Source organism: Anthonomus grandis, chromosome 22, assembly GCF_022605725.1.
Source record: "Anthonomus grandis grandis chromosome 22, icAntGran1.3, whole genome shotgun sequence".
Classification (NCBI taxonomy): domain Eukaryota; kingdom Metazoa; phylum Arthropoda; class Insecta; order Coleoptera; family Curculionidae; genus Anthonomus; species Anthonomus grandis.
The window spans coordinates 42,767,825-42,787,793 of NC_065567.1; the positions used below are offsets into that span (position 1 = coordinate 42,767,825).

At 32.5% G+C, this 19,969-nt stretch overlaps 1 protein-coding gene across 1 annotated transcript in view; it reads right to left on the reverse strand.

The window, feature by feature from the left end:
- The window catches only part of LOC126748324 (dual specificity protein phosphatase 10-like), an 86,837-nt gene that overhangs the window by 63,504 nt on the left and 3,364 nt on the right, over nt 1–19,969 (reverse strand). The window contains exon 2 of the mRNA XM_050457472.1: nt 3,707–4,320. Coding sequence (XP_050313429.1) covers nt 3,707–4,262 — 556 coding nt within the window. The 5' untranslated portion in view covers nt 4,263–4,320. The remainder of the gene's footprint in view (nt 1–3,706; nt 4,321–19,969) is intronic.

Sequence of the window (19,969 nt, forward strand, 5' to 3'; positions counted from 1 at the left end):
TTATCTTCTGGATGTTTTGCAGTAAGAATGGCAAAACAAGAGCTGGGAAGGATGGTTGCACGTTCAGTGTACTTTTCACTTATTGAATCTCATATTCGGTATGGCTTGCATTTTTGGGTTTTAACCAATAAGGGGATACTTAACATTGTCTTTGTTATTCAAAAAAAAGCAGTTCAATACCTGTGTTCTGCTAAGTTAAGAGATTCCCAAACTACCCTCTGACACTGGCCATTTGACTCGTCGTGTAAATGATGTTCCCCTACCTATTCATACGTCTTCCCTTACCAAAAACTCATTAATTTACATAAGTAAAAAAATTTACAATCATGTTCCTCTATGTGTTAGACATATATCGGATGTTAAGAAATTTAAAAGAGAATTAAAGACGCTTTTATTGGCTAAGGCATATTATAACCTGGATGACTTTTTTAATGATAGGTTTTAACCTTGGACATGTTGGAAAGTTTTTTTTTCCCCTTTTTTCTTCTCTAGTTTTGTCAACAAGTTTACCTTTATTTAGTAATTGATTGTTTTATTTAGTTATCTTTAATTCAAGTATGTTCAAAAAGTTTTGTCTTCTTGTGTTTGTTCATTGTTTTGTCAATTTTTGAAATTGTATTTTTGTTTTGTTTTTTTAGCTTGTAGGATGCTTGTACACAAGATTATTCTTACGTAATATAGCACATTTTATTTATTTCTTTCTTTCTTTCTTTCTTTCTTTCAACCTTGTGGAGAAACCTGATAAAACTTGGATTTAAGCTTAAGATGGTTAATAAAAGATGTAATGGAATTGTCAGGTGGTGTATAGAATATTTGAGAAAAATTTAAAAAATTTGGGAGAAAGTAAGATCCATATATTATTAAGCCGAAACATCGTATGATACATTTATGATTGATGTATGATATCCATTCTCTGGGAAAAAAGTCCCTTTTTTGCCATAGTAAGAAAACCATATTTTTATTAATTAAACAAGTTTAAAATTTTGTTTTTTACAGCTTACAGCCCCTGTTTGTCCTTCAGTGACACAATAAAGTATATATAATGTAATGCTTTAGTATCCATATGGTGATGTGCGAGATGAAGTTGGAATCCATGGCGGCAATAAAGAAACTGTTTCCTTCCTTAATGGAAGAAACTGCTAAAGAACAATGGCAAAAAAACAGAATTTAGAAAATTGTATTAACTTTTTGGGCCAGATTCAAAAGAGTGGTTAAATTTATAAAAGTATTTAGTATCCTCACTGTGGCTTTAGGATCTAGTATACTTAAAATCTAGTGTTTTGTATAAGATTCTTAGTTTTTAATATAAGCATTTATTTTTGTTAATTTTCAACTAATCTCTCCTAATATGAACAATAACTAAATATGAGGCAAACAAATTAATAAATATTACATTCAGGATGTAAAGTGTGTTTTTTTTTATAAGTAAAACTTGTGTGTTTTAAACGCATAAAATATAGACAGCTAGATGATTTTTAATGTAAAAGTTTATTTTAAAAATATACTTTCACTTTTCTGACTACATAATTACTTTTTATCAAAAGAAGTTGGTACTAAATATAGAGATAGGGGGTTTTCATGAGTATATTATTATAATAATATATCATAATATGTATTAATTTTTAAAAAAACAATAATAAAGGACATTGAATGTGGCAGCCAAAATCCCCATTAATAATCACCACCAAGTAAAAAATAAATCTCAATACCCCAAAAAAGGAAATATATAAAATTTGAAGACAACCCAAAACATTTAACCCTTTTGTGTCAAAAAGTAAAGCTTTAATGCCTTAATCCACGAATAAATGGGCCTAAGTAATTCGTACCATCTATTCTCTCATCACTTGTTAATAAACACCCCACTGATGGCGCTAAAAACTAAACTTTTAAATTAAAATTATTGGTTAAACTCATTTTACGTACTTAAATCTTATTTTTAAATTAAATATTATCTTGCTATCAACTATTCTGAATTTCTAACTTAATAAAACTAAACCCAAAAATCCCAAATAATAAAGTTTTAACTACAAATAAATTTTAAGGCCGGACCTGTGCAACTTTTCACGTTTGAGTGGCTGTGACTGAGGTCAGGCGTCTAACAAAATAGTACGTGGGCGCATGTAGTCAAATTTTACGAGTCAAATGTATAAATTTAAAAAAATGCTTAAAACATTTATTTATTTAATGAAATGATTAAATATCGCTTAGAATATTACTTTATGACTCTTTCCACATAAAATTTTGCGATTTAAACATGCATGTCATGTGACAATACAAGCAACACCGGCACACGGACTATTCGCGGCACATCAAAGATTCTAATAGATCTCTAAACTGAACTATACAAATAAATTATGAGTGATGTATTGAAATACCATCGGAACAAATCCGACGCATTGCCAGCAAGTACAATATTAGAACTGCCTTTAGATCTAGCACCACTATCAGAAGCGTGGTATCAAAGACCAAACCAGATGGCATGTTGGATACCAAAAATTGCGTCTACCGGATCCCATGTGAGTGCGGTGACTCATACATAGGTGAAACGAAGCGCCCCCTAGAAATCAGAGCGAATGAACATCGCAGCTGGACCCAAAGAGGAGAGGTTTCCAAATCCGGAATAGCAGAGCACGCGTGGCATAATGGACACAATATCCATTGGTCAGAAGCCAAGATTCTGCACAAGGAACAGCACTGGCGGAAGAGGAAGTTCGTAGAGGCAGCTTTCATTTCACAGAATCAGAGGATCTTCAGCCAGCCAAGCGTCGATATACCCAACATCTGGAAGCCTCTACTCTCAGGACAGTGTAGGATCTAGAGAGAGGCGTGTCCTCCCCCCAACTCTTTTCACGGATGACTTTCCTTTCCACATCGCTGCACACATCTAGTATATAAGCCTTTAGAATAGTAGTTTGCTGTCAGTTTACACTTGATAACGGTTGGAGATTCTTATCAACCGAAACGTCGTGTTACATTAAATAAATAAGACAATGCAAGTTCGACAAGATGTTTTCACTGTACCATTGTCTACCACCTTCAAAAACATTATTATTATCATTATTATTATTATGTCATACTTAACTCATACTTTCTTACCAGATATATATCTTATCAAGTGTTTACCAAAATGTTTTTTCACTTTACAAACAAAAATATGAAAAATTTATTTAAAGGTTGCCAAGCACATAGTAATAGCATGATACGCTGATGAGTCACCCTAGTTTCACTTGAAAAAAATAAGTTATTAATATAATTATAATTTTCGAAATATTTGAACCTAAGTAGAAACAACAACAAAAAAATATTTTTTTTTCACCAAAACTATTTTGAATAGATTCACCTTCTGAAACGTTTTAACGATTTAACACTATTATACTACACGAATTATTTCAACGCATATTCATAGTTTAAATAATTGAAAAGGCGTAAATTTGTGCTTATCAGCAACAAAGTTGTAACATCCTTAAATTACTGTTGATTCGATTTTTATTTTAAAAACTTGAATAGTTTTGATAACTTAGTAACTTTTAAAATATTAAAATTATCAAAATACGTTCATTTATAATTCATTAAAAGCAGTTTAAGATTTAAATCAGTTTTTAAATAATTCAGGCCATGTTCATTTGACTATTTTGATTAGAACAACATTCATTTTCTTCCCTTTCCTTAAGTTTACTAGTATTAGTTTAATCAAAAAAACACTTACCAATCAAAAGTAATGGCTGCTTATGATCTTCCACTAAAGATACCAGAATCAAGAGCAACGGATGTCCCAAAGTTATCCGGTCCTTTTCACTAGTGGAGTCGTCGTATATAATCACCTCTTTAAATGACCGTTTTTTTAGCACCTCCTTTCCCTCCCTTGTAGTTGCAAGATCCGCTAAGCTAGCCTTCCCTTGTTGTAACCTTCTTCTGTTAAAGCGATCTGAACAATTTACGTTTATAGCCCCACTGATGTGATTTAAATTATAACTCATAAACGGTCGACAATCCATAAGGATAAAGTTTTTTCCTCTTGGATCTTCCAATTTTGCTTTAAGTGCTTCTGGTTCCATTGTTTTCACATTGTTAAGAACGTGATTACGCTGTACAGATTCTGCGCATGGGCTTGAAGGAAGGCTAATGCAGTGGGGCTCCAGTTTGGTACGTTTCGTAGGGAGTAAATGGTTAAAAGGGGGAGACGGTCCAGGTTCACTTAAGCTTCTATCGAGAGGAAGCTTTAAACCGTTTCGCGGTCGACTACTGTCGAGGCAGACGGACATATTGATATGGTGACGTACGCCGCTACAGCTATCCGCGTCACAGGCTAATTCGGGAAGCCTGAAAAAAAAAATCAGAATTAGTTGGCAACGCGCGACACTTAGCGTAAGACAACGAGACAAGTGTATTTCTTAATTAATGGAAGGAATAAAAATCCATGGTACTTTCAGAGTACAGGTCCCATGATCACATAACTATGAAAACATAAGTGACAGCTCTCAGAATCGAGCTTTTGGGATCAATATGCTGAAATGAAACGTACATAAATAAATAAAGGTTTAATATGCAACAACAAAATATTACATAAAAGGTAACATTCATATAATGTGTTCTTCCATGCTACCTGAAAAATACAGATTTCTTAGAAATACTTGTTTCTTAAAATTACTTAACATTACAATAAAGGTATATGTGAATCTAACAGAAAAGCCCTGTACTTCTTCTTGAAAGTGAAAAGTGAACATGATCTTATTAAGTTGTATACTTCAGAGTTTAACAAAAATACACCCTGATAGGCAAATGAGTTTTTAAAACCTTCAGTTCTATGCACTGGTATTTGAAATCTTATAATGTTTTTTAGGCGGTGACTATGTAAATCTATTTATTTATAATTCTATTAACAAACTGACCAAAATGTAAAGCTGCTCTCCTTTCATATTTTAGTATTTTATTGTTAATATATGTTGGTGTTATGTGATCAAATTTTTGTATGTTGAAAACAAATCTCATAAAGGCGTTTTGAGCTAACTGAATTTTGTTCTTCATTTGAAGAGTGAGGTAATTGTAAAAAACAACATTGCATTAATCTAGCTGTGACCAAACAAGAGTCTCCATAAGCATCAATTTGATATTTTGGGCAAATAATATATTTAAATTGATAGACTTTTAAGTAAAGCATACATGGACGAAGTACACCAAGATTTTTGCTGATGCTGAACAAGGAAGGACACTGTTATTTATATGCAAAGTAGTGAAATTAGATGGAAGAAATTGTTTTTTTAATATATTAGAACCTATAAGTAAATATGTGCTCTTGTTAGCATTCAAAATCATCCCATGATGTCTTAACTAACCCAACCTGGATTACACCAGAGGTAAAAAGATATTCTAACTACATAATATTATGATATTGATGAACTTTCCAAATAAATTTTCCTCTGGCTTGGATGAAATTCCGGTATTCGTTTTAAAGTCTGTTGGGATTCACTGAGCTGGACCCATTTCCAATGTGATCAATGAGAGTCTTGCTACCCAAAATTTTCCTTCTGCTCTTAAGCGGGCAAAAGTAGTGCCTGTTTTTAAGAAGGGAGAAAAAACGAATATTGCCAACTATCGGCCTGTATCCGTATTATACCATCCATATCGAAGGTATTTGAAAGGGTTTTCTATCAAATAGTTATGAATTATTTAACTCACCATCAAATAATAAATAAACAACAATACGGATTCGTTCCCAAAAGATCTATAGTGCAATACAATATATTATGGAGAATCTTGAGAGAAGGTCCAGTGTAGCTGGACTGTACTTCGATTTGTCTAAGGCGTTTGACACGGGCCTGGCATCAGGGGTGCAGCATCTAAATGACTCAGTTTATATCTAGAGCAAAGAGAACAAATAGTTTGTGTGACACGTTCCGGCTCACCAACATTTTCCCGCCCTCTAATTATAGGAAGAGGTGTGCCTCAGGGTTTAATCCTGGGACCTGTGCTCTTCCTATTATATATCAATGGTTTGCCTGAACAGTGCATTGATATATGCACTGCTCAGGCATATATCAGGGAAAGGGACTATGTAATCAATGTAAATATTTCGGAAACAGTTGAGTTTTGAGATAAGGTGTGTTATACGAAACTTGCTTGGAATTTCGCCTATATTTCATAAATGCAATAAAAAATATGGCATTCCATTTAAAAAAAATGACCGATGACGTCTTTTTTTTTGTTCCACCCTGTATATAAAAAATTATGTGAAATAATGCGCAACTTAAAATAAAAATCGACGGGTCTCTTATTTTTATCGAATTTATGCGGAACTTTAGGCGGTCACTGTATATATAATATTTTGTTTTTTGTCAATCAAACTAATGAATAAAAGTAAATTTTCATGACTTTTTATTTTAATTTACCCGACCGATCATCTTCTCGAAACAGGTATGAGCTGCCCCTCCTCCTAGCTGAAATCCTGGGTACGCCCTTGAAAACATGCGTATTTCTTAAATATTAATCATAATAGATCTACATTATTAGAGTCATAATAATGTAGGATTACTATTGTAGTATTTTTAATTAGGTTTTTTACAACTAGCTTCTTATTTATCACAATAAAATATTTTTGAATTTGAATAATTTGTCAAAAAGACGAATTATCAAATACGATAAACAGTGTAGGTGTTGGGAGTGGGTTTTTTTTATTGTTTCCTGTAGGCATTTGCTAATTGGAACCAAAAGTTATAAGATATGAAATTTTAACAAGAATCTGTGAAAAGTCGGTTTTGAATTATTGCAAAATTTGCTGCATTTTATAAAATAAAATCCATAAAAGAACAATAACGCTATTGATAAAATCCTATAATAATATGGTCTATAAAATCATTTTTATCCAAAACGGTTATATTAAACAAAAAAAATATTCATTGTTGGGCATCTATCATTAAGGGTGATTTTTTTAATCACGTGAATAATGAAGTAATAGAGAAAGTACATTGAAATATTAAAGGATATTTAAGATTATTTATTTATTTATTTTATTTCAGGCTTTATTTCCAACAGACAACTTGCCCACTAATAGGAACTTGTTTACATGTTAACTGAAACAATAATTAAACTAAACTTAACCGAAATAATCAAAGAATCAAAAGAAAAGAAAAACCTTTAATGACAATATATAAATCAGATAATATAAAGAAACTTAAAAATAATATATTATAATTTAAGGCTTAAACACAACCGACCGCAATAAGCCTTAATCAGTCACGATAATACATATCAATTAGAGCACCAATAATCACATTTATTGGAGAAATATTTATGTCGCCCAAATAAGACACTTTATCTAATATCACTTTAGAACATTGAATTCCTAGAATAAGCCTAGCTGCAAACCATAGGCGAGGTTAATTGAGTTCTTCATCTCTCGGACAATGATTTCAAATCGACTTTCCAATTTTTTAATTTTTCATAGAATATACAGGGTGATTTATTAAGAATAAACAATCTCTGAACTGGAGATACTACACACCAAAATATGGCGATTGATCTTAACATGCCTTTACGACTTTATGTGTTTTGACATGAAAATTACGAATTTTGTTGTGAATTTAGCATCATTTATATAGGGCGTTAGTTACACCCTGTTACTTAGGTAAATTACAACGTATCTTTTTTGCCTAATCAGTTATGGCTAAAACGACTAGAAAATCTAAAAGGCAGTTCAATTTTGAAAAAAAAGGTACTCACTAAGGTTATTTTATGTAACTAGTTTTTAAGTTATTTGCATTTTAAACATTCAGCATAAAGAATCCTAAGCCACCATATTTCATCAGATATTGAACCTGCAAGATTGACCACTTGAATGAATGAATCTTTATTTGCAAAAAATACAACTAAAATTGTACAGTGAAACCTACAATATAATCTAAGTTTAAGGATTATTTAAGATTGTTAATAAGGTAGTTATCAAAAGTTTAACACTAATTATAAAATTTTAAGCACAATTTAAAATAGGTGTAAAATATTGTGACTGAATTCCCTAATAGATAATGTACAAATTTAAAAAAATGTTTTATAAAATGCTAAGAAGTATTAAATCAATTGCAAAACATTTTAGTTAGTAAAATAGGGATAAGAGATTGATTTTTAATTATTAATAACTTATATATTTTCTTAAATTTGTTCCTGTATAAAATACTATGACTAGCACATAGTATAATATAGGAATATATATATAATTAGTAGTAGCTCCACTAGGCTAGACATTAATTTGCAGGCCACCCACCTACCTGAGTCAAACTCCAAGAATTCCTGTATGTTATATGGACTTATGTGAAGCAAGATTTTTTCTTGTGTCACAAATACAGATTGATTGGTGAGTTGACATGTTAGCAATATTGCTTTTTACATATTGGAGTGCTTATTGTATATATATATTACAGGGAAAGGTAATATTTTTAAATTTTTAAAGTGTGGTTGACATGAGTCTGTCTGTTTAGATTTTGTTAGGATTCTTCTGGTTTTTTTTGGTGTATAAATATGGCATGCCACTCTATAGATTGACCTCATCCCGAAGCACTATACATTATTAAACTCTGAAACATGCCCATGTAGGCAATTCTACCAATGTCTGTTGTTGTATATGCATGGCAATTACGATGGAGGTACAAAGGAGGTTCTATCAGTTTAATTTTATTGAATATTCAGTGTGTTAGAAATAAGGTACATGAGTTATTTATGGATTCTCTGGGATTCCCAAATATTGTAATCCTTACCGCACATTGGTTGAAGCAAGATGAGCCTCTGAGGTTGGCAGATTACTTTATTGTCTTGCAATTCTCTTGAGGGGAGTTCAGTGCATAATGATTTCATTACTAGTTATTCTTTTCTTCCAATAGCAAATGTTGATTTCCTTCTTAAAGAAAAAGTGTTTGAATTTTCAATAGCCTATTGCAAAAAAATTAATTTGTACATTTTGGTAGTTTACAGATCCCCCTCTGAAAGCTGTTTTTTTGGAAAAATTAGAATCTTTATTGTCACATCTGTTAGTCAATGCTAATTTTGTTGTTTCGTGTGATTTTAACATACACTTTCTGCATCTGTACAATAATCACATAATGTCATTGTGCAATCTTTTGTGGACCCTTAATTTGAGCATGCATGTTGATCAACCAACACGCATTACAAGTTCTCACTACTTGATTATGTTTGCTCAAATTTGGGCAGTGGTAATATTATTTGTCACTGTACAAATGCAGGACTATCTGACCATGAAGCTGTCTCATTTTATATGTCAAGTTTGGGTATCTTTGCCAAAGAACCAATTGGAATAAAGTTTTGGATGCAGATAATAAACTAAAACATTTTCACTTTTCTATCTTTTCAATTTCACCCAATGCCCTTCAGGCATTAGTAGATTCATTAAATGAATCTTCCAGTCAAATAAATTTCCTGATTACCTTAAACAAGCAATTATTTTACCGGTTCATAAGGGGGGAGACTGCAGCAGTCCTTCTAATTTTCGACCAATAGGTCTCCTCCATATTTAAGATTGTTGACGGTGAGAATGATATATTTTTTGGATAGATTAACATTCTAAGCACTGCACAATTTGCTTCTTAAGAGGCCAAGAACACGGGTGATGCTATTTTTGATATTTTTCAATTTCTTTATAGCACACTTAATTCCAGTGAAGTTGCTGCAGCAGTGTTCTGTGACATATCCAAGGCTTTTGACTGTGTGGATCACACAATACTGTTGTGAAAGATGAAGAGATATGGTTTTAGAGGATCTTCTTTGGGTTGGTTCCGCTCTTATCTATTGGGTCATGTCTAAAGGGTTCATTTTGGTGGTCATTGCTCTGAAGAACTACAGATTACCACAGGGGTTCCTCAAGGTTCTGTACTGGGGCCGTTATTGTTTCTTCTTTATGTTAAAGATCTTCCTTTGTGCCCCATAAAGGGTAGCATTACTATGTTTCCAGATGACACCACCATCATTAGGCATAAAAAACACATTGCCCAACTGAAATTGTTTCTGGATCCTGACTTGCTTACGATTAAAGAATGGTGCAGTGCAAATTGACTTTGTTTTAGTATGTCAAAGAAAAATCTGTTAAGTTTGAAATGTTCAATGAATTCTGTCACTATCAATAAAGAGCCAATTTGAACACCGCAGTGTTGCTGGTTTTTGGGATTAACAATTGGGTGCAGACTCAAATTCCACCAACACATAATTAAAGTGTGCAGTGGGGTGTCATCAGGTTGTTATGTGCCCTTAGAATAATTTCTAAGAACTTAGATGTTTACATTGGAAAAAATGCTTATCATGCCCTTCTGCAATCAGATCTTTACTATGGGATTTGTTTGGGGATCAGGTGTTATTCTGCAAAAAACGAGCAATTAGAGCCCTTTGTGGAGTGAGGCTTTGTGTATCTTGTCAACATCTTTTTGTGCAAAATCGAATCCTGACCCTTTGTTGCTTACATGTATATGCTTGAAACAATAACTATGGTCTTCGAAAACTACAAGCAGGAAATTGTAGGAGGCAATTTGTTTGGAACTCATCTTACATACACCCTTCAATTTCCCATTCCACATTCGGAGCAAGTGAGAAGTTGTTTTATTTACATGGGAAAAAAATGTTGTTCAATCCTCTTCGAATAAGAAAATTTTTATATTAGATTTAAAAAGCATTTAAAAAGCTTGTTAGTTAGGTACTACAACATATTATAAATATTAGAAGAGCTTTTTAATGCATAACTTTATTTTGCTTTCTAAATTTCTACTAGTCCTAAGTTTTACTAACATAGATTTAATAAGGATTTGTCAATAACCCTGTTTGGGACAATAAAGCTACTTTTTGAATTTAAACATTATTTTTCTTAGTAAAAAGTTGACACTTGCTGGTTTGTTATTTAATGACAATATATGCGGTTTAAAAGAGTGCTCCTTATCTAATATAATTCCCAAAAATGTAGTTTCATTACTTGATGCTTGTTTAAAAAATTTTTAAGTTTATTGAGTTGTTTAGGTTAAGCGTAAAGAATTTGCATCAAAACAATTTTTTACATGTATGCTTAGGTGTGAGTTTATGCCCCATGCTTGTTTTAAAACTTTATGCATGTTATAATATTCAAATTCAAAAAGTGCTTTATTGTCATAAAATATACATTTTGTTGACAAAGCATAATATAATAAAAACCTTAGCATTACATACATAAATACATTGTAAAATAGATTAAACAATTTACTATAAAAAACATATCCAAATTAAATCATATACTTAATGATAACAAGCAATGAATATTTAAATATTAGAGCTCATCCTGATAAAATTCATCCACACAGTAATAAGCCCTATTTAAAAGTAGTTTTTTTTTATTGACAGCGAACATTTTTAAGGGAAAAAGTTGTTCTTAAATTGATTGGCAGATGATTAAACATTTTTCGACCCTCGTAAATTAGAGACTTTTATACCAGAGAAGATTTGAGAATCGGTAAAGGAAGAAAGTGAATTTGACGTATTGAGGAATAGGACCTCGGAGTTCATCACGGTTTTTAAAGAGAAGGGAACATGTCTCCAGTATAAAAAAGGGATGTAAGAGTTAAAATTTTTTGAGTCACAAAGTGTGGTCTACATGATTCTCTTTGTGTTAGATTGACAATAAAGCAAACTGCTTTTTTTTTGAGAAACAAAAACTAAGTTTAGTAAGCCCTGATTAGCAACACCTCAGAATGGTATGCCATACCTAAGGTGAGACTCAAATAATGAGAAGTAAACTGTGCAGGCTAGTTGTTGACCCAATTCCTTCCTTGGCACTCACACAGCAAAACATCCTGATGAGAGCTTTCTTTTTAATGCTAATATATGATTTTTAAAGCGTAATTCCTGGTCAATTAGTATACCCAAAAACTTAGATGTTGTAGTTTCTGGCAATGCATGACCATTTAAGAAAAGACCATTTACATCACACTTAAACCCAATGATGTGAGTTTTACTCAGGTTCAGACAAAGATGGTTAGATGGAAACCAGTCCTTAATGATCTTAAGTTTATTAAAACTGATCATTAGCTATAAGTTTAAGAAGTCTTACAATTGACCCAAGAACAGAGCCCTGAGGGACTCCACAATTGATATTAAGGGCTGATGATCTCCCACCTGAGTGCACAACTGATTGGCTTCAACCTTTGAGGTAGGATTTAAACCATGAGTGTGCCACTCCACAAAACCCATATCTTTCCAGCTTAGACAGATCACAGAAGATCGCTGCCGACGCATTACCCTGGTTCACACCAAAGTAAACACTCTCGAGGAAGCTGTAAATTGCATCCTGAGTACCTGTAGATGATTGAAATCCGAATGATTGTCTTGGTGTTATAATTTTAAGAGATTGAAGATAATCACAGACTCTTTTTTTGACTAGCTTCTCTATGATTTTTGATAAGGTTGGAAGTAAGGAGACTGGGCGATAGTTCGACGGATCATCAACTTCTCTTTGTGGATGATATAAAATTGTTCACAAAAATAGATACTGAAGACGATTGCGAATTCCTTCAGGTAAATCTTAATAAAGTAGAGAATTGGTGCAATGTCAATAAACTATATTTAAATGTTAATAAATGCTCTATTCTCTCATTTTCTAGAAAACAGTTGCCAATCAATTTTGACTATAGCACAAATAATGTTGTGTTAGCCAGAGTGGATGAGGCGATTGATCTGGGAATTACTATTTACTATCTGGGAATTAATTGCGAAAATTAAGTTTCGCAAAGCATATAGCAAAAATAGTTTCTGACTCTGCCAAATTGTTGGGTTTTATTTATCAAAATTGTCGGCACTTTGAAAATATTAATACTTTAAATCTACTTTTCTTCACTTACATACTCTCAAAAATAGAATACGGATCTCTAATTTGGTACCCAATTTATTAGTGAGCGCATTCAGCGCAAGTGTGTATGAAGTATCTCTAGTTTGAAGAGGATGGTGTCTTTCCAGCCAGAGGTTTGGATAGTCAATTATACTTAAATAAATTTAATATTATACCCTTAGCAAAAAGAAGAGAAATTCATTCCATAAAATTCTTATATAACCTTATTCAACAAGATTGACTGTCCCACCCTTTTGGCTGGATTAAATTTTCGGGTACCAAGAATAAACTAGGCATTTTAGATTATTTTATGTAAATCCCACTAGGACTAATATTTTTTTTAAATCCCTTATTAATATAATGTGTCAGAATTATATTAATAATAATTTACATGAACGGTTCGATATTTTTGTTGACAGTTTAAGGTCCATTATAGAAGGTATAAAGTAAATAGGTGCTGCAGAGTCTTTTTAGTATGTATATAGATAGTCTGTTTAAGTACATAGAATGTTAAGCATTTTAATTTTTCATTTTTATAGATATTTTGGTTTTTTTTTTTTATTCATTCCTGTAATTGAGTAACAAACCTGTTGGAAATAAATGCCTCTTTTTTTTTTCTCCTCCCTTATAAACGGGAACCACCAGAGAAGACTTTAGGCAAACAGGAAACACACCTTTAGACCAAGAATGGTTAATAGTGGTTTGTATCATAAAAAGCAAATGTATGAGGAATAGAAAGATCTTTAAGATAAGACAGGGGATCTGAGGTAGATGTCATTCTTTGGGTTAGGTTATTAGCTACATTTTACTACGTTAGAATGAGATGAGCTCTCCCTCTGTTTATTTTTGGCCTTAGCAGCTCCCTTAGCAGACTTTATGAGTTTCCTATGAATGCTACGATAACTATTGCAATAATTAATAAATATTATGTTGTCTATGAATTTCTTCAAATAGTATAAGGAGCATAGAGTATTTTCTTACTTTTTGAAACCTTTAGTAAGCCAGAGCTTATTCTTAGATAAGATAATAAAAGATATTAAAAAACAATGGAAATTTATTAATAATTCTTGGTAAGGGTCCTAAAAAAGTTTATATTGATTTGTTAGAAACTGATGATGGGAAAATAACTAACATCGTTTAAGTAGCAAATAAATTGAATGCCCATTTTGCTGATGTCGGTGTGGGTATTGTAAAAGAGTTGGAAAATGACGGTAGGTATTTAGGGAAAAACATTTCATTTCCTGAGATTAACTGTAATAATACTGCTTTTGTAGAATTAACAACTGAATTCGAAGTAAATAAAATCATACTAACACTAAAAAAAAATTCTGCAGCGGGACATGATGGCATATCGGTGTACGACGTTGGGAAAGAGAGTATTACTGGGGCTCTGGTAAGGTTAACAAATAATATTTTCACTATTGGAACCTTTCCAGAAGAACTAAAAGTAACTAAAATTTCTCCAATCGTTAAGTCAGGTAATAAGTCTTTGATGAATAACTACAAACCAATTTCGGTAATAAGTGTTTTTTCTAAAATTATTGAGAAAATAATTAAAAAAAGGATGACGTCTTTTATTAATAAATATTTACCACTTGATGATTACCAATATAGGTTTGTTTAGAACAGTAATACTCTTAGCACAATAGTTGATTTTAGAGATTACATAGCAGGAGCATTGGATAAAAAGAAAGTTGTGGCCGAATTTGTCGACTTGCAAAAAGCATTTGATGTTGTGAGTACCGATATACTTTTAAATAAGCTCGAAAAAATGGGATTCAGGTGAGTACTTTTTGATTTATTTAAAACATATTTCGAAAATAGAAAACAATATGTAAAATTAAATAATACATGTAGTTCAGTGCTAGTTAATTCTTATGGCGTCCCACAAGGTTCTGTACTCGGACCATTGTTTTATTCCTTGTATGTATTAAACTTGAAGCTTGCTAATCTCACTGCGCGTTATTTCACTTTTGCCGACGATACTGTGTTAGTTTATACAGGTAGTAGCAAGGTTGTTCTAGAGAACAACATCAATGCCGATCTCAAAATATATATGGACTGGTTGCATTTTAATAAATTAAAAATTCATTCTAATAAAACAAAATACACGTTATTTAAACAAAAAAATACACAAGTTGATGACTTCAATATTGGTATATATGATTTTCACATTCAGAAGGTTGAAAAAATCCTATTTCCGCTCCTAGCACGAGTGTCACGCCCGCGCCAGAAAAAGGCAAACAACAATATACTTTTTAACTTTGATTCGAATGAAAGCAGAGCTGATGTTGTCGAGACTAAGAAGCTGCTGACTGACTTGTGCGAAACCACCGTCAATGTGCTGGCTGTTAGTAAATTTGGGAAGCCGAATCGTAACGGGCGTCAGGCTGTTAGGGTGATCCTTCGTAGTACAGACGATGTTAGGCTTGTTTTGAAGAACAAATTGAAGACTGTCGATAAATTCTTCATCGAGACGGACATGACGCCTCGGCAGCGCAATGAGCTTAAGGCAGCCAAATCGGAGTTAAAGCGACGCAAGGAGGAAGGAGAAAATAATCTTTATATAAGATACATCAATGGTTCCCCCAAAATTGTAGCAAAAAACTAGATTCGCCTTTATTTTCACATGCTAGTGATGCCCACTTAACTTGTTTTTATCAAAATGTTCGTGGTCTTAACACTAAAACTGAGACTTTTTTTCTTGCCGTCATTGCTCAGGATTTTCACATCATATGCATCACCGAGACATGGTTGAGGCCAGAGATATCTAGTGGTGAAATATTTCCAAAAACTTATGATGTTTACCGGTCGGACCGAAAATTTGAATCCGTTAATGCCAGACGTGGTGGCGGAGTTCTCTGTGTAGTTTCTAAAGAATTGTCTCATTTTTGCAACAGTATTGTGCCCTCTATAGATGTTCTTGGCTGTAAATTTACTATTAGGTTACAGATATTTTACATGATTGTTTTGTACATCCCACCATCTATCACATCTGTAATTTTCGAGCAATTTCTGGATCACTTTACACTCTTAATATCAAAGCTAAACCATAATGAAATAATAGTGGGCGATTTTAACGTGTCTGATTTCTCTATTAACTCACCTACAGGTAATCATGTTAGTCAAAAGTCTATTGCTGTGAATAATTTTGCTAACACTTTTAATCTTGTTCAGTGTAATCACATCTTAAACAATAATAACAGACTATTGGATCTTGTTTTATCTAACTTCACCTGTACTGTTTCTCGTAGTGACGTGTCTTTTGTCTTGGAGGATTTGCATCACCCTGCACTGGAAATTGATTTTACTGTCTCAGGCCAACATGTCCATAATTTTCAGCTTAATAAAAACTTATCTCATTCTTTTAACTTTAGAAAGGCCAACTTCCATCTCCTTTATGACTCGATCCTTGAAGCTGACTGGTCTACTGTGTATTTATCCTCTAACGTTAATGATGCATGTGGAGCCCTATATGATATATTGAATGGCATATTTGCCGCACACATTCCTCTTAAGCAGCAACGTAAAAGAAGATTTCCAAATTATTATTCTCAAGAGTTGATTAAGAACATTTATAGGAAAGAAAAGGCTTTCAAGCACATTAAAATCTACAATTGTCCATTCTTTCAAAATAAATTCCATTCTCTTAGACGCCTTATCAAACTACAAATACGCAATGAATATAAGTTGTATATATCAAACACCGAAAGGAATATTTCTTTGGACCCATCTAGCTTTTGGAATTTTATTGGTTCCAAGAAGGCTGGCACCAGGATTCCTGGTATGATGAGGATACCCGATGATGTGGTAATTAAAGACCCACAAGACACAGTTGATGTTTTTGCACTGTTCTTTGGTGAGGCATTTATACAATCAAATTTCATTAACCATTCGTCGACGTCTGATAATGTGCCCCACTTCGACATTTCCAACGTTGATGCTTCCCAGATTATTTTGGCTAGTAAAAAACTCAAAAATAAGTTAACATCTGGTGTAGACGGTGTACCTAGCTTCTTTGTTAAAGATTGCATTGGTGTTCTGGCTGATCCGCTGACCTATATTTTCAACTTAAAACTGTCAACAGAACAAATTCCTGAAATTTGGAAGACTGCTAAAATAATACCTATTTTAAAAGCTGGGGACTCTGATCAAATCGTGAACTACAGGCCAATCTCATTACTTTGTAACTTCTCAAACATTTTCGAAATTATCCTGAATAGGTCGCTATTTAGTCACGCAAAAGAACTCATCTCTGTAGACCAGCATGGATTTTTTAGCGGGTGATCTTGTGTTACTAACTTATCCTGTCTGTCTAGCCACATCTGTGAATCACTTGATGTTAATACTCAAGTCGATGTTATTTATACCGACTTCCAAAAAGCCTTTGATCGGATAGATCACTATATTTTGCTGCATAAATTAACTCAGTATAGTTTTTCGATGTTGATGAGTGACTATGGGGGCTTTAAATCGAAACTTTTTAACGTAACGTCGGGTGTGCCACAGGGCTCTAAATACATTGGAGGTATGGTGCGCTGTTAACAGGTTAGGCTTGAATTCGGCTAAATGTAGTGGTCAGTTACTCTAGATCAAAAACACCCTTAAATTTTAATTACTTTATTAATGATACTATTTTGAGTAGATTAGAGCAAATTACTGATCTTGGTATCACCTTTGACTCTGAATTTACATTCGTTCCACACTCTAACAACATAGTCAAGTCAGTCCTGAGAAGGCTTGGTTTCATAATTAGAAGTTCTCAGAGTTTTACTTTGGAATCTACATTAAGACTGCTTTTCTGTTGCTTTGTGTGATCAAAACTGGAGTTTGGCTGCATTATATGGAACCCGCTTTTGTCTCCTTGAATCTGTTCAGCTAAGTTTTTAGCCTTCAGGCAGGATGGCATATATCTGGTAAGAGGGTTTGATCATTGGCAACTATTGCAACGCTTCAATCTACATCCATTACATCTCAGAAGAATGATCTTCTCTGTAAAATTCCTGCATGGGTTACTGAATGGATTCATTGATAGTCCTGTACTTCTTTCTGGTGTACGTTTCGTGGTGCCTAGGCTTAATGCTAGACATCCCCTAACATTCTTTCTGCCAAAGCCTCATACTAACATCCTGTTGAAATCGCCAATATATACAATATGCGCTATATTTAATCGGATCTGTCACATGTGCGATATAAATTTCTCTCCATTTAATGTGATTGTTGATATCTTGGTGGATCATTACTCTTGGGATTAAGACCCATGTGTTTAAGTTATAGTTAGTAGGTATGTTGCAGTTAATTTAATTTAATTTTGTTGAATATGTGATTATCCTGTTAAACTTTTATAATTGGGTTTTTATATCAGATTAATAGTTATTTATTCTAATTTTTTGGATAACTTTTGAGATTGTGACTTTACTTTACTTTTTTCTTTTCTTTTCATTCTTTTAGGTTTGTTTGTGTGTGTTTTTTTTAACTATATTTTTCATTGTTTTGCAACTGTTTCCTGTTATTGGGCAAGTTGCCTGTTGGAAATAAAGGCTTATTATTATTATTATTATAAAAATTCGGTATCTGGGCTTAATAATTGATGAAGCATTAGCTTGGCGGGAACATATCTGCAGTGTTGTTGAAAAAGTAATGCAGTTATCTACAGATGTTGTGATTACATAACTGCAAAAACTAAAATTAATATTTATAATGCTTTCTTGATGTATCACCTTAGGTATTTACTCCCTGTTTGGGGAGTGTGTGCTCAAACTAATTTTACTACTGTTGAAACTCTTCAAAAAATGTTTTTATTAAAGTTCTTTTTAATTATGATAGGCTTACTTATACAGATACACTTTATCAAGAATTACATCTTAATAAGTTAAATAAAATACTAAAAATAGAACAATGTAAACTAGTATATAAAATTATCCACAAAGAGCAAAAATCTAATATAAACATTACTTTTACGAATATGATACATAATTGTCCAACAAGAAATGTAAATAACATTTATCAGAACTATACAAGAACTAACATAGGATTAGGAAATCCTATTGCTAAAGCTTTGAAGGTATTTAATGAATTGCCAGAAAATATAAGATGTATTCGACCATTTAGTAATTATTCCAAGGAAATTAAAAAATTCTTTGATACTTTCTAAAACTTTTCTAAAATTCTTTGTTTTTTTTTAGGCATAGGCTTACTGTATAGAAGTAAAATAGTTACTCTCGTGACCAATGCTTGCATGCATTGATTAGGGAGTTTTAATTGTAATATACACATGTAAACATTATTGGAGATAAAAAAGATGTTTTCAAAAAAAAAATTAGTTGTATAGGAAACGCCTTAGTAAATACATCAGTTAACAGTTGAATAGAAGTCCATATTTTGTAGGAGAATGCGTATATAAAGATTACAAATAGGGGAAGTCTTTATCTCCAAGAAAAATGCATGTAGGACACTTAGGTAAATGTATTATGCATTTCGGCTATGTAAACAGCCATCATCAGATACTAAAATAAAATAAAATACAGGTAATTCAGGACAATTTTAAAAAAGAGCTTATTCGCTATAACAATATAGATTTAGAACTTACCAGAACATTGCAAAAAACATATACGTTCACCAAATAAACCAAAAAATTACCCGTTATCGGGAAAAAACAACAATAAATAAAAGAATTAAAATTAAAAACATAGTACAATAAGGACATCTACGATTTAAAATATAAAATTTATACTACGGACGATACAGATTTCTACATATTAAAAGAAGGTACTATAAGGAACTATTGTATATTAGCGTTGCGTTAAAGAAAATATTTTAAATTTTGACTAATACAAATATTATAAGATAAGATGAAAGAGTTAGAAACAATAAAGGTAAAAGTTATTTTCTAGGGCTAATTGAATCAAAAAAGCGTAAACTGTCAAACTTGGTTTGCTCATTAATGCATGTGCAGTCTGGGGAGTTTATGGCCCTATTTATTTCAAATGCTTCCAACAAGTCCAGTTGTAACCCTTTCTCACAAACATGCAGAACCTCAGTGTTAGGTCCCGGATCAAAACTATGCCCAGACTCTAATATGTGGTTCGCAAAAGGAGAATTGGTATTGTTAATAAAAGTATTTTTATTTCG